Here is a 13913-nt window from a genome sequence, read left to right as displayed (position 1 = left end):
GGTGGCGAAATACCCCAGCAACTGCCGGGTTAAGTGGACAGACTTCAGACAAGCAAACTGAATACTACTTATCAAGGAAGGGTTTAGATTTATCTTGCACTACGAATGTCATTGAATGCATCCATTTATCGGCTTGACAAGCTTGTCACACACTGATCTTCACTGAATCTAGCTCGGCTCACGGCGCTTGATCCATTAAAAAGAGACAATAGTGAGTTAACTGCTCATATGCCTAGTGATATCACTGTTCCATTCTCAGCTGAAGTGGAGTTAAAAAAAAAAAACACGTCCAACGTCCAACCGCTCCTAGTTTGGCCTAGCTGACTAGTTCAGCGGACAGTTGACCCCCAGTTTAGCACAGTCTACCCCGGCGCCGCCTCTCGCTGTCGCGGCCCTCAGCGGTCCCCGCCGCCAGTCCCGCCCACCTGGCACACGCCGCTCGCACAGGTCATGCTGGTCGGACAGTCTGTGTGGCGGCGGCACTGGACGCAGTACCCGCTGGCCCCGCACATGCTGCTGCGGCACTCCTCGTTGTGGTAGCACAGGTCGAGGAGGTTGCCCTGTGCCTGGCACACGCCCTCGGCGGAGCAGAACTCTGTCGTCGCGCAGTCGGCCTTCGTCTCGCAGAGTACGCAGCGGTTGAGCCGGCTGCAGCGGTTCGACAGACAGTGGTCGTCTGCCCGGCACGGCTCGTCGAACAGCCCCAGCGGGCGACACCGGAAAAAGTCGCAGAAGAAGCCGGCCGGGCAGTCGCCGGAGCCGTTGCAGTCGACGCAGCGCTCGCCGCGCTGGCAGATATTGGACCAGCACTGGCCGTCTTCCGAGCAGGGCGATAGCGTCGAACGCTTCTTCTCGCATTTGTTCTTCTCACAGAAGCGCCCGGCGGGGCAGTCGGCGGCGGTGAGACATTCGGCGCTGCGCTGACACTGCTGCTGCCGACAGGCGTGGCCGCGCGGGCAGTCGCGGTCGCCGCGGCAGCGCACGCACTGCTGCCGCTCGCAGACGGCGGCTCCAGCACAGTGCTCGTCGCGTGCACAGGGCACACACTGGTAGTGAGCGCACACCAGACCGGCGCCGCAGTGCGCGTCGTGCGCGCAGATCACACAGCGCCCGCCGTGGCAGTGGCCGGTGGCGCACGGGTGGTACGCCGAACACTGAGGCTTGATTGCTGAGGGTATGTGCACAGAGGCTGCTACATGAGGCCCGGCTGCTGCTACGTGGGGCTTGACTGCTGCGGCATGAGGCTGGATTTGTGGGGGCGTGTGCACCGATGCTGCTACATGAGGCTTGATTGCTGCTACATAAGGCCTGATTACCGCTACATGAGGCCTGGGGGCCGGCTTCGCAGTGACGGGAGTCACAAACACAATGTTGCACAGCTGTCCCTGCGAAAAAAACAGGGTTGGGTGAGCTAACCAGGAAACGTCGCTCACAGGGTTAACAAGGTTAACCCACACCACAAGGTTAACCCGCGCCCCGTTGGGGTCTGCCGAGCAACGCGCCCTGTTGGGGGGGGGGGGACCAATTTGCCCCCCCCCCCCTGAGATCTCGAGAACCACGCAACATAACGACAAGCAGCAAACGGCACTGGATAGCCCCAACGGGGAACTACCTTGTGACCCAATTTCATTGACCTCAGTCTAACCGATGACGTCACAGGGCAGGTCAAATGTCGAATTTTCACCGTTAACGGGCATTTCAAGAAATGCGTTGTAAAATCGAGTAAAATGCATGTCATTGAAAATCATCGATGGGTACTTGTCCATAAAACACATATTTTGCTATTTGAGGTCACTGATACCAGGTCAGGTCACAGAGGTCAGGTCACTGAGTGTCAAAATATGAAAATACCATGTGATGCATGTTTTATAATCCATTTTACATGACAAATGCGATTATGTGGGTCAGTCAGCCTTTGGGGCCAGTTTAGGTTATGTTCTGGTGAAGGTCAGGTCAAGGTCAGGTCAAATAAGGTCAAATTTTAAAGTTAATATTTTTGCATAAAATGGGTATCGATTGCAGCTCGTCACGGGGATTCTAATGGTAGTCTTTGTTTGGCGCTACGTGGTCTAGTTAGAATTGCTAAAAATGGATTAAAAAATTTGACGTCATCAATTTTGAGCAGTTGTTTCGCTATAACTTGACCAAAAAAAGGAGATATCGATCAAAAATTTGGCATGTAGATAGGAGAGCGCAGGGATATCATATATATTACGTTTTTTCCAAATTCGAAAAAGTTTTGGGAATTTTGTGAGTTTTTTTCTAATAAAAAATCGTTTTTTATTTTTGGGGTGAAATCCCATAATTTTGAAAATCCAAGATAGCAGTTTTGTAGCGCCTTCTTTTCTCTTATCAACCACGTAAAGAACTTCGAAATTGCTTGTTAACTGTAGATGATTTTGTGAGCGTTTCAAGATGTCATTTTTTTGCTCATTTTTTTTTTCTCGAACATCGCCTCAGTTTGACCTCAATAACTCCTGACCTAAGGTGACCTGTAACTTGAAATTTTGTGTGAAGGTGTAAAATTGATACCCGGGAAGGTACCCAAAATATGGCGGTGCTACGCGCCGCCGTTTTATCACTATTAAAGAAAAACCACAGGGGGTGGGGCCAAAATGCCCCCCCCCCCATCAGGACGCGGGTTAATGCTTAGGGTAGTGTGGGGTAATTTGAACATATTTTTACGTCTTCTCCGCTGTACCAAATTCCAGCTTAACCCCGGATGAAGAAAAACTGCTTCAGTAGCGCAAGTGTCACTTGCTTTCACCATGCAAGCCTCATTTTTGGACGAGCCGAGCATGCCCTGAAAAGCATAGCCTCACTTCTCCACCAAGTCACGGTGTGTTCAAATGGCCCCACCGTGGGGTAATTTGAACATACTGCCTTTACCTGTCATAAAAACGATAGTCTCGCCAACGCCGATGCTGTTTGACCCATAAACAAATAGGCAGAACAATTCTAAACATACCTTCACTTGAAAAATCAACACAACGACAAAAATAACAGTTGCAGAGTATCAATATTTGCACGCTGCACACCGGTCAGTTTACAGAATTCGCCTGTCTTCAATTAACAGAACGTCTATCATTTTTGTTCGATAAAAACTCTCCCATCCTTACTGCATCTGTTATAGTGGTGCCAATCGAAACCTGGACATTTGGAGTTCTGATTTTGTCCAATGTCCAATTCGGAATTGGTTGGACAAAGGTAGCAGATTGGACAACATTGGACGATGGCTTGCTACACTTCAGCACTTTTTATAAAGCAATCGTGCATAGCATTGATTGGCGAATGGAAAGCTTGTTAAGCTCTCAATATAATGAACACTTTTCGGCTGGTAAAAGTACATTATAAGCAATTTAAATGACAGTTTTGAGTGTTTATTAATGCGTAATTTTCGGACATATTTGGACAAATGGCTGACTTTAACATTTTTGAACGGAAATCAACAAAAATGCCGGACATTAGACGGATATTAGACGTAAATTTTATAAAACTGGCATCACTTATCTGCTACTGCTTTGGGTCGAAAATATTGGCAAGAAAAAAAAAAACTGGGAGCGTTGTTTTTTCGGAGCTATCCCTGTCTTCATTGAAATTCCCACACTATGTTCAAATTACCCCACGCTAAAAGTTATTTTGCCATATTTAAAAACAGGTTTCAAAAGCAAATTTCTTGGATTGAAGGCACTGATTAGGTCATTGTACAACAAAAGCCGTTGCGTATTAGGCGCTAGCAATGCAAGATTTTGCGCTGCAATGAAGTTGCAATGACGTGTTTTTAGGCGTTTATACTTGCGAAAATGATTTTTTACAGTGTGCGTCAGCATCTTCATTCCATGAAACTTTAAACCCCGTTCATATGATAGCCCTTTTAGTTACGATAATTTCCCTCATTGGTCATATTGTCATGCCACTTGTGGATTTTCCGTAATTTTTTGTTTTTCACACTATGTTCAAATTACCCCACCCTACCCTATGATGCTTGTGTTTTGCATTGTTGCCCTTGTGTGACGTCACATATGACGTCATTAAGGTTTTTGGAGCTTTTCATTAATAACTCCTGATAACATTGATCAAGCGAGTCGGGAAAAGTCAGTTAAGCCGGGAAGACTGGTGGTCCGTCGTGCCCCACCTTCCCTTACCACATAAAGGCACATATGCGCTTTTCAGTATTCATGTATTCATTCATTTGCAATGTGCATGCGATTATTAGTTCATTGTTTTATTGGACAGATATAAATAGCATGCACATTGTACCGTCATTCTGTACCCAATCCAAATTATTGATTTATACTCGTATATGTACTAGATGTTCATTGGGTAGTCAAACGTTTCCAATAAGCATGACACTATTGGTTCATCGGTCAATTGCCACGTAGCTTGGACACAAGTTCTGGTCGACTTGGCTATTAGATGACCCAAAGAAAACAAAGTCATGCCATTAAACCGGAAGTCACAAGTGTTTGATTTTAGTAAGCTTACACACCGGTGAAAAAAGAACTTCACACTCTCGGAAGTCGGAAAGAGGCTGCAGACTCACCTGACAGCGGTTCGGCTGTTTCGGCTGTGGGGTATTGAACAGTGAGCTAAATATGCCCCAGAAGCGGCCCCTTCGTGTCTGGTCATCCTGTGATATCTGGAAGCCAGATTGTATGGCGGCACAAACTACCTGCGGACAAATAGGGCATTATAATTATAGGCTTCGTTGAATATTCGTTATTGACCTTTCCCTCAAGGCATATTCAAAAGACGAAAGTGATATATTTCTTTATTCGAGAAAAAAGGTCATTAGCAAGTATTCAACAATAGCATAACAATATGTTCCTCGCGAGAGCACTCAACAACATATCTTCAGGCATGAGGCGTGTGCTGATCCACTTATTTGATCAGAATACATTGCTTGCACCAAAATACATTGCTAGGTAGAATCGAAAAACCAATTTCATAGTTAGCCATTCTACGGTGGTAAATTCTTTTGCACGTTCTCATAACGTAAACGTACAGGTGCTTGGCATAATTTATAGGCAAATTGTCACAGAAGTCTTGGAGTGGGTGTCCAGCACAGCAGTATCTAAGAATTGGTGCAAAAGGTTTTTGATGCAAGAGGCCTCAGAACTTTTAAACTTATCACATCGTCCAGGCTGATTACGGAGCGAGCGAAGCGAGCGCTCAGCGTACTCTTTCCTTTATTACGGAGCGAGCGAAGCGAGCGGAGTCTTACGTAGAATAACGGAAATTTCTGAGTATGAGCGGCCGGCCGGCCGGCCGGCCGTGGTCACGCTTTTGCGAGGCTTATATCTCAGCAACCACTTGACCGATTTACATGCGGTAATTTTTGTGGGGTAGCTTCATTCCTTCTACCAAGTATTGGACTATTCCCGATGCATGTGGGTGACCCCTTATGCACGTGCCACGTGCAAAACGAAGAGGTGTCACTTTTGTAATTGTTGCAATATCTCGGTAACTACTTGGCCGATTGCGCTGAAAGTTGGCATGTAGGTAGGCACCCACTAGGCACTGCATATCCATGTGCCAAAGTTGGGGTGCTGCTGCACGTGCGCACGTGCAGGGGTCGTTTCCAGATCTCGAGAACGGCTGGACCGATGGCGCTCAAATTTGGTACATGGTTAGGGACCGGTTAGTAGGGTGCCGTGCAAAAGTCAGTTGGGACCCATTTTGCACGTGCGCACGTGCAGGGTGCCGCTTCCAGATCTCGAGAACGGCTGGGCCGATTGTGCTCAAATTTGGCACATCGCTAGAAACCGGTTAGTAGGGTGCCGTCAGCCGTGCACAAGTCAGCTGGAGGTACCCCCACGAAATTTCGCACGTGCAAGGCTCACCCTCTCGCTCGCTCCGTTAGTCGCCCCAAAAGGCGCTATACTGGTAGATTAACGGAAATTTCTGAGTATGAGCGGCCGGCCGGCCGGCCGGCCGTGGTCACGATTCTGCGACGCTTATATCTCAGCAACCACTTGACCGATTTACACGCGGTAATTTTTGTAGGGTAGCTTCATTCCTTCTACCAAGTATTGGACTGTTCCCGAGGCATGTGGGTGACCCCTTATGCACGTGCCACGTGCAAAACGAAGAGGTGTCACTTTTGTAATTGTTGCAATATCTCGGTAACTACTTGGCCGATTGCGCTGAAAGTTGGCATGTAGGTAGGCACCCACTAGGCAATGCATATCCATGTGCCAGAATTGGGGTGCTGCTGCACGTGCGCACGCGCAGGGGTCGAGTTCAGATCTCGATAACGGCTGGACCGATGGCGCTCAAATTTGGCACATGGTTAGGGACCGGTTAGTAGGGTGCCGTGCAAAAGTCAGTTGGGACCCATTTTGCACGTGCGCACGTGCAGGGTGCCGCTTCCAGATCTCGAGAACGGCTGGGCCGATTGTGCTCAAATTTGGCACATCGCTAGAGACCGGTTAGAAGGGTGCCGTGCACAAGTCAGCTGGAGGTACCCCGTCGAAATTTCGCACGTGCAAGGCTCACCCTCTCGTTCGCTCCGTTAGTCGCCCCAAAAGGCGTTAAACTGGTTCTTATCTTTCACTTTTGATTTGTATTAATTATCTTCCCATTGTTTCCCTCCGTCCAAATCTTAGAGAATGATGCATAGCGAAGGAAATGTAACAGTGAATGAAAGCTTACATGCATATTGCCATCATCTTTCTATTGCTTTATTCCTTGCTAAGCTTCTTCATGATCAATACAAATGTAAACAGAAATGTGAAACCTTTTTCTGTGCTGTTTTTGTCGCAAGCTTTATCTCGTTTACCGCAGAAGTTTCTGTCACTGGTCACATAATACTTAGGAGACAGGTCTCGGATCAGGATCATCAAATTTACAAGGAAAATTAAAATTGCTCAAAACGAGGGTACCTTACATTCAAGTAGGGGAGACCCGGGAGGTATGGGCCGGTTTTATGAAAAGGCAATTTTCTTCCAGTGGGCAGTGGCTAGACCCAGTTTTTCACTCTGTGTACGTGAAATTGCCTTTCGCCTGCAAAGTGTGCCTGATATTAAGCATCTGGGATCAACTATTTTGTCTCGAAATAACTTTAAATAAATCATGCGCTTTTTCGATCCATCAAAATACACCGGGAGGTATGGGCCATGGCCCGGGAGGTATGGGCCGGTGCCATGCTTCATATTCTTTTCTCGACAATGAAAACAATACTCGCAGCTGGTATCTACATTGATCTCTCTTAGAGCCCAGGAACCGCATAAGCGGCCAACAGCTTACTTCATGGACGTCACTTGGGCACATATGTATTTTGGTAAACTCAATCATGTAAGTACCATGAAATAAAATAAATTAACATTTTTTTGTTCGAATGAAATTTGAAGTTAAATTTTCAACCTTGCGCGACAAAAATAAAAGTTATTGAAGATGACACTTCATGAAAGCATCTTTTTTTAGGATCAACGGGGGTGGGTGGCCCGAACTTCCCGGTTAGGACGCCAGAATTTGCGTAGTATCTCAACTCATAACCTTGCAAGAAAGCTTCATATTGTCTATCCAGTCTTAATTTGCATGCTTTAAACTTTATGTTAACATTGGTCTGACATCATAAAACGAGCCTGGTTCAAATTTATCACGAATTTTCTGTATGTACAGTATTTTACTCGAATAGGGCAAAAACGCTTTATCACCGCTCATTGCCAAAGAAGACTGAGGAAGATTATGGAAATCACGTGGGTTGTATAACGGAATGGCTGCTACCAGTTTACGCGGTCAAATGTGTAAAAATACGCAACACTTCTTCAAAACTGCGATGGTCCATACCTCCAGGGGGACCATACCTCCCGGGTCTCCTCTACATAGATAGGAGTCAGGGTCTCCATGCCATGATATAAGCGCACATTGTCCACCTTCGTACACTTCCTCCCATTTTCGTGCAACTAAAAATTGTCCATTAACAAGAAGTAGACCAAAGCATATTACAAATGATAATTCCCAGGTTAAAGAGTGTTCATAAAATCTTAAGGTCAAATTATTAACTATAGGAATATTTATTATTAATTTTAAATAATATGCTTATATACTTATAAAAAAGTAGTAAATACACATTCAAACATGGGGAAATGCAAGCATGTTGGGTACCTAAATATCCGTATAGTCCACTGCCGCGCGGAGCACTCACCAGCACTCGTATCAGCCTGGCCGTCGTCATGACCGCGAGTCAGCGCCGCGTGCCGCCTTTGGCCAACTCGCGGACAAAATGACGCCGACAATACAACCATGGCGCAGGCAGCGCTTCTCCTTAAGACCGGTCGCAACAGGCAGGCATGGCTCAAACCAGTTCCAAACTTTCTCGAGAGTCGGAGTCTGTGCCAAACTGAGCCGACACTCTATTGACCTGCACCCACCGCTCCATCTCTTCTGACACAAGCCCGAGTCCGGTTCAGAGGACGCAATCATAGCTGAGGTCACGTCGTTAGCAGACATTATTAGCGTGACACGTATGTATGTGTAGTTCTCTAAGACGTTTACGTAGTTATATAAAATTAGCAGTTTTCCTCGATATGCTATTTTTAGAAACATAAATCCTAAACCCCAAACCACAACTGAGTATTTTCGACGATACGAACTTAGCAGCTCCTTATCGTACGCATATGAAAAAAATATGTTAGGCAATAAGCAATCAGCATGATTAAAGAAATCAATGAATTATCAGATGAACCCTCGCCCATATTGTTGTTTTGCCAGTCGCAAACGTTTTAGGAAAGGGTGGAGAGTCCCTTGGACCCTCCTTGCCGTTTGGTCTCTGATCGAGCTTAGAGCTTCGCGGAAAAAAACGAGTCTGTTGCCCGTAACGAGAGAGCCATTACCCAATTTTAACCCGCGCCTCACTGGGGGAGGGGCTATTAATAGCCCCCCTCCCTTTTTTCTGCAATAACTTCTAAGCCGCTTGACGTATCGCCGCCAAACTTTCAGTACCTTCGGCTGCATCAATTTGACACATTGTATGAAAATATGAACTTCGTATTTATCATAGGTCGGCCGAAAATGACGTCAGATAGACGTCATGTTCGGCCGATTTCAACGCAAAACATTGAACCACGGGAATCGCTCTCAAGACCTCAGTTGCAAACTTTCTGGAAAATTGGATCAACCAGCCATGGCTGGTAGATCCAATTTCTTTGCATGAGAGGACTCAGAATGGACTGCGCTATGAAACTGCTATCTCGGATTTTGAAAATTTTGAAAATTTAAAAATCATATATATTAAAAATCAAAATTTGTATTTGGACGCCATTTAATTAGGTCCCAGTAAAGCTATTTCTGGCACCTAAAAGCTGACTCGCCCCAAAATTGGTCCTCAGCATCTATTTGGTGGATACCAGCACCAATCATGGAAAATGACCTTAATTAGCTGTTTCTGGCACCTATTCATCGGTACGCCTTACTCTTTTTTCTGAATCTGGCACCTAAATGCTGAGCGTAGCACAAATCTAGCAGAAAAATGAACTACTGGCTGGTAGAACCATGTTGTTCTGGTATAAATGACCCCTGGAGTCTAGCCTAAAGGTTGCCAGTGCAGCTACACTCTAAGACAGCCCCGTAGTGATCTCAGCATTGTATATGACGTTTAACCCGCGCGGGGCTGGGGTCTCCAGCCGAACGCGCGGGGCTGGGGGGGGGGTAAATTTTACCCCCCTGTTATCTCCCGAACTAACGGTCCGATTTGGAAAATTCAAACGCCAATCGAAAGCTCTCATCACGAACTACTAAAAACATGTACTTAATTTAAAGTTTGAGGTCAAGGTCAAGGTCAGGTCAAGGGTACAAATTGCAAGTTTCTACAGTATCGGCCTTGCACCGTAGTTGCCGAAGAATGGAGTCATGGACTGAGACTGATCGCCCAAAACGTGTTCTTAGGCTACCAAGACAATATTCGTTGCATACAATATCATTCAGAGGTCAAGGTCAAGGTCAGGTCAGGTCAGGTCAGGTCACCAAAAAACAAAATATAGAAAAGGGCATGTGCGACACATGTTTTATGGGTCATTTTACTCATAGAATTCAATAGGCACACTCAATAAGTGATATGGACCACCTCTGGATGAATTTCAGGTCGAGGTCAGGTCAAGGTCAGGTCAAGTGAGGTCAAATTTTGAAGTTGGTTGTTAAGGCCTAAAAAGGTGTCTATCTGATGCAGTTTTTCACGGCGAATCGAATGGTGCTATTTTTGTTTCCGTACGAGGTCTAGAACTTCCAAAAAAGTCATTTTTCAAAAATTTTGTGTGTCGTGACGTCATAAAATTTTGAATAACTCCCACATTTTTGAACCGATTCTTCTAAAATTTGGTATGTAGGTGCACACAGACCACTTCTCTGACATATATTCCGGTTTTTTCGATAAACTCAAAATTTTGGATTTTATAATGATTTTCCCAAAAAAGTCAGTTTTTTGAAAAAAATTAGGCCAAAATCCAAAATTTTCAAAAAACCGAGATAGCCATTTGATAGACAAAGTAAAATTACGTATAACCTTTTTTGTTACGTCTTGATTCCTTTACAAATGGAGATGTTAGCGGCGTTTGAACTTTTGCCGTTTTTGAGGCGAAAATGACGAACATGACGTCACTAAAACGTCAATTTCTCAAAAATTTTCCGACGGATTTCGCTCAAATTTTCAGGGAACGTGTCAAATTGATGTAAGAAAAGGTACTGAAAGTTTGGCGGCGCTGCGCGCCGCCGTTTTTGAGATATCGCAAAAATTCGCGAGGGGGGGGTAAAATTTACCCCCCCCCAGCCCCGCGCGGGTTAAGTAAGCAAATAATATTGATAAAATTGATTTGTTTGAAAAAACAATGTCATTTTTATATTTTAAATAATTTATTTGTAATGCTTAAAGGGAAACATTTTTGTGAGAAATTGTCTCGATTTTGACCATTAAAACGGGTATTGTATTTTTGACGTCATCAAATAGCTCCAAAAAAAGAAATGTAATGTTTTCATTCCGTTCAAGGCCGCTGAAGAAACGCGGGATCTTGCGTGGGACATTGTCCGTTGTTTGCCGCGCAGAGTTGTGCCGTGGTTGTGCCTTTTTCATCCGTTTCTTACTTATGTGTGCATGAAGCTTTGATTTTGTTTTTGGTTATTGTGTGGCCGGTCAGTCAAACGCCCCTGTAGAAACCGGATGCTGCGTTTGATCGAGATGGAGTCAGACGATGATTGCAGAAAGCTAATAATATTGAAAAGAGGGCCGTTTGCGTGGCATGTCTGTTCAGAGTTAACATTTTGCTTTACTCCAGTTTATGACCTGAGAGCCTGGCTGGAAGTGACGGATCCAAACTTTTCACGTTAAAATGGCTGAGGGTGCAATAATCTCTACATAGCGGGCTGGTATAGGAGCGTCTTGCTATGCTGTACCATAGCTGGCTAGTGATTCTCTTTTGGCTAGAAATGGCATTAATCATTATCTCCACTGGCGAAAATGGCACTTGACATCACCGAATGCAACGTTCATGTTTGTTAGGATACATAAAATCAGGAAGATTATGCGAATTAGGTAGGCAAACGTGGAATAAAATAGGTGCTGGATGTTTTGATTTTGGTGCTGAATCAGCAAACAGCAAATACGGAGTTCAACTAGACGATCTGGCAGCTTTAGGCTCTGTGGAAGCAATTAGGTGCCAGATTCAGATATTAGGGTCGAGCAAGCATTTTGGGGCTGATCAGCAATTAGGTGCCAGAAACAGCTTTTTAGGGACCAGAAACAAATATTCCCCTTTGTATTTTTATGGACGCCATTTAATTGCGTCCCAGAAAAGCTATTTCTGGCACCTAAAAGCTGACTCGCCCCAAAATTGGTCCTCAGCACCTATTTGGTGGATACCAGCACCAATCATGGAAAATGACCTTAATTAGCTGTTTCTGGCACCTATTCATCGGTACGCCTTACTCTTTTTCTGAATCTGGCACCTAAATGCTGAGCGTAGCACCAATCTAGTAGAAAAATGAACTACTGGCTGGTAGAATCATGTTGTTCTGGTACACTGTAAACCAAATCTACAAGTTGGCTCCTTGTTACAAGTTTGGTTCCAATTCGCATAGGCGTCACCTTGTCGATTCACCAGCCCCAGGCTTGTTGGCTAACAAACTAACAGTTTGTCTACAAGTTTGGTTCTAATTCGCATAGGCGTCACCTTGTCGATTCACCAGCCCCAGGCTTGTTGGCCAACAAACTAACAGTTTGTCTACAAGTTTGGTTCCAATTCGCATAGGCGTCACCTTGTCGATTCACCAACCCCAGGCGTGTTGGCCAACAAACTAACAGTTTGTCTACAAGTTTGGTTCCAATTCGCATAGGCGTCACCTTGTTGAGTACTAGTCTGGGCCTTGTGAACCTACCAACTTCTGGATAGGCATAGCCGTTTCCTTGTCGGTTCAACAACCCCTGGTTTGTTGATGAACTAGCCTTTGACTGGGCATTGCTAGTTTACAAATTGTCAACAAGTAAGTGTACTAACGCTCAGTTCGAACTTGTTCTTCCTTACAATCGCTTTGTTTGCGTTGATAACCTTAAGAACTTACGATTCGCGTTCGTTTTCAATTGCCACGATACTGATTCAGGAAATATTTTCTATACGGACAGGTCATTTTTTGGCTGGAAGTGGTGCACAAAATCATGACTGGCATCAGTTATTGCTCAAAGGCTTGCGCTGACAAGAAACGAAATACTGATGGGTTATATAATCGATGAATGCATACACCACATCCATTCGGAAGTTTCTGGAATCATTAGTATTTATTACGGTCACGTACCTACATCACGTAGTATGTAATTAATACTATTGACTGGAGACAATTCCAAGTGCATATTTTCGAATGGATGTGGTAAATGCATGAGGTATAAGGTATACCTATCGTGCACCGTCAGCATATAAGTCTTTGAAGCAAGAACTGCTGCGTATGTGGAAGAACATGGTTTTGTGCATCGCATCAAGCCAGAAGTATAACATGCCCGTATGACGAATATTTCCACATTGACCATAACAATCATGGCAGTTGCACAATCACGCAGATAATTCGAATAAAGCATGATCGCCAACCAGATTAGCTTTTACAGCCCATATATGTCCATCAGTTAAGTTAAAAATACAAAGAGTTGAATTAAAGGCAAATAAATGTATTTATATATAAAAAACACCGACCGCAAAACATCTGCTCACATGTGCATGCAAAGGTCTGGCCCACTTACATTGCGCGCGCAGGGGAAGGGAGGCGTCTCGACCGCGGGTATAGGCACGATTAGTGCGTCCCGCAGGCCAGAGCGGGCCTCACTCACAGCACGAACACCACAGTTCACAGATTTCACTTTTTACTGCACAAATGCTGGAACAGCCCTCGTCGCTGATCCATGCTGCACGGCGGCCGCGCGACAACTGCTGGTTTGAACGGTTTGAAACCGCCGCGCCGGGGCCGGACGGCGACCGCTGATTGGTCCGCCAAGTCTGACGTCACGGGCGCAGCTGACCATGTGTATGCTGACCAGCTGACCAGTACAAGTTAGGCGCCGGTTAAATAACCATGCGGCAACAAGTTTCCAAAACTGGTTAAGAAACAAACGTTGAAACAAATGTAGAGTTGGTCTGGATACTGAGAAGTTGGTGTGCATAGTAACTATTGACTCGTAGTTGTCATCTGACAAGCAATGCACCAGACAACGGCTTGTTTGAAAAGTATCAGTTGGTAAACATACCAAGAGATGATTGGTTATATTACACAAGACTTGTCAATTTGGTTTACAGTGTATAATGACCCATGGAGTCTAGCCTAAAGGTTGCCAGTGCAGCTACACTCTAAGACAGCCCCGTAGTGATCTCAGCATTGTATATGACGTTTAAGTAAGCAAATAATATTGATTTGTTTGAAAAAGCAATGTCATTTAAATATTT

The 13913-nt window shown here is 45.1% G+C and overlaps 1 protein-coding gene across 1 annotated transcript; it reads right to left on the bottom strand.

The window, feature by feature from the left end:
* Positions 1–310: 310 nt before the first annotated feature.
* LOC122363574 (sushi, nidogen and EGF-like domain-containing protein 1) lies at positions 311–8377 on the bottom strand. The gene is made up of 3 exons (XM_043333029.1): positions 8150–8377; positions 4544–4672; positions 311–1385 (listed from the first exon to the last, which is right to left on the bottom strand). The coding sequence occupies exons 1-3, from the start codon at positions 8177–8179 to the stop codon at positions 396–398; spliced, it is 1149 nt and encodes a 382-aa protein (XP_043188964.1). The 5' UTR covers positions 8180–8377; the 3' UTR covers positions 311–395.
* Positions 8378–13913: the final 5536 nt, after the last annotated feature.

The sequence above is a fragment of the Amphibalanus amphitrite genome, unplaced genomic scaffold (assembly GCF_019059575.1).
Source record: "Amphibalanus amphitrite isolate SeventyFive unplaced genomic scaffold, NRLGWU_Aamphi_draft 000628F_arrow, whole genome shotgun sequence".
Lineage (NCBI taxonomy): Eukaryota > Metazoa > Arthropoda > Thecostraca > Balanomorpha > Balanidae > Amphibalanus > Amphibalanus amphitrite.
This window is presented reverse-complemented; position numbering and strand designations above follow the sequence as displayed.

What these genes read in the sequence shown, in the direction of transcription:
- LOC122363574 (XM_043333029.1), bottom strand. Translation starts at nt 8,179, where the DNA reads ATGACGACGGCCAGGCTGATACGAGTGCTG. An exon ending in CCAGGCTGATACGAGTGCTG is followed by an intron (nt 4,673 to 8,149) that starts GTGAGTGCTCCG and finishes ATTTGTCCGCAG; the next exon opens with GTAGTTTGTGCCGCCATACA. An exon ending in AACAGCCGAACCGCTGTCAG is followed by an intron (nt 1,386 to 4,543) that starts GTGAGTCTGCAG and finishes TTTTTTTCGCAG; the next exon opens with GGACAGCTGTGCAACATTGT.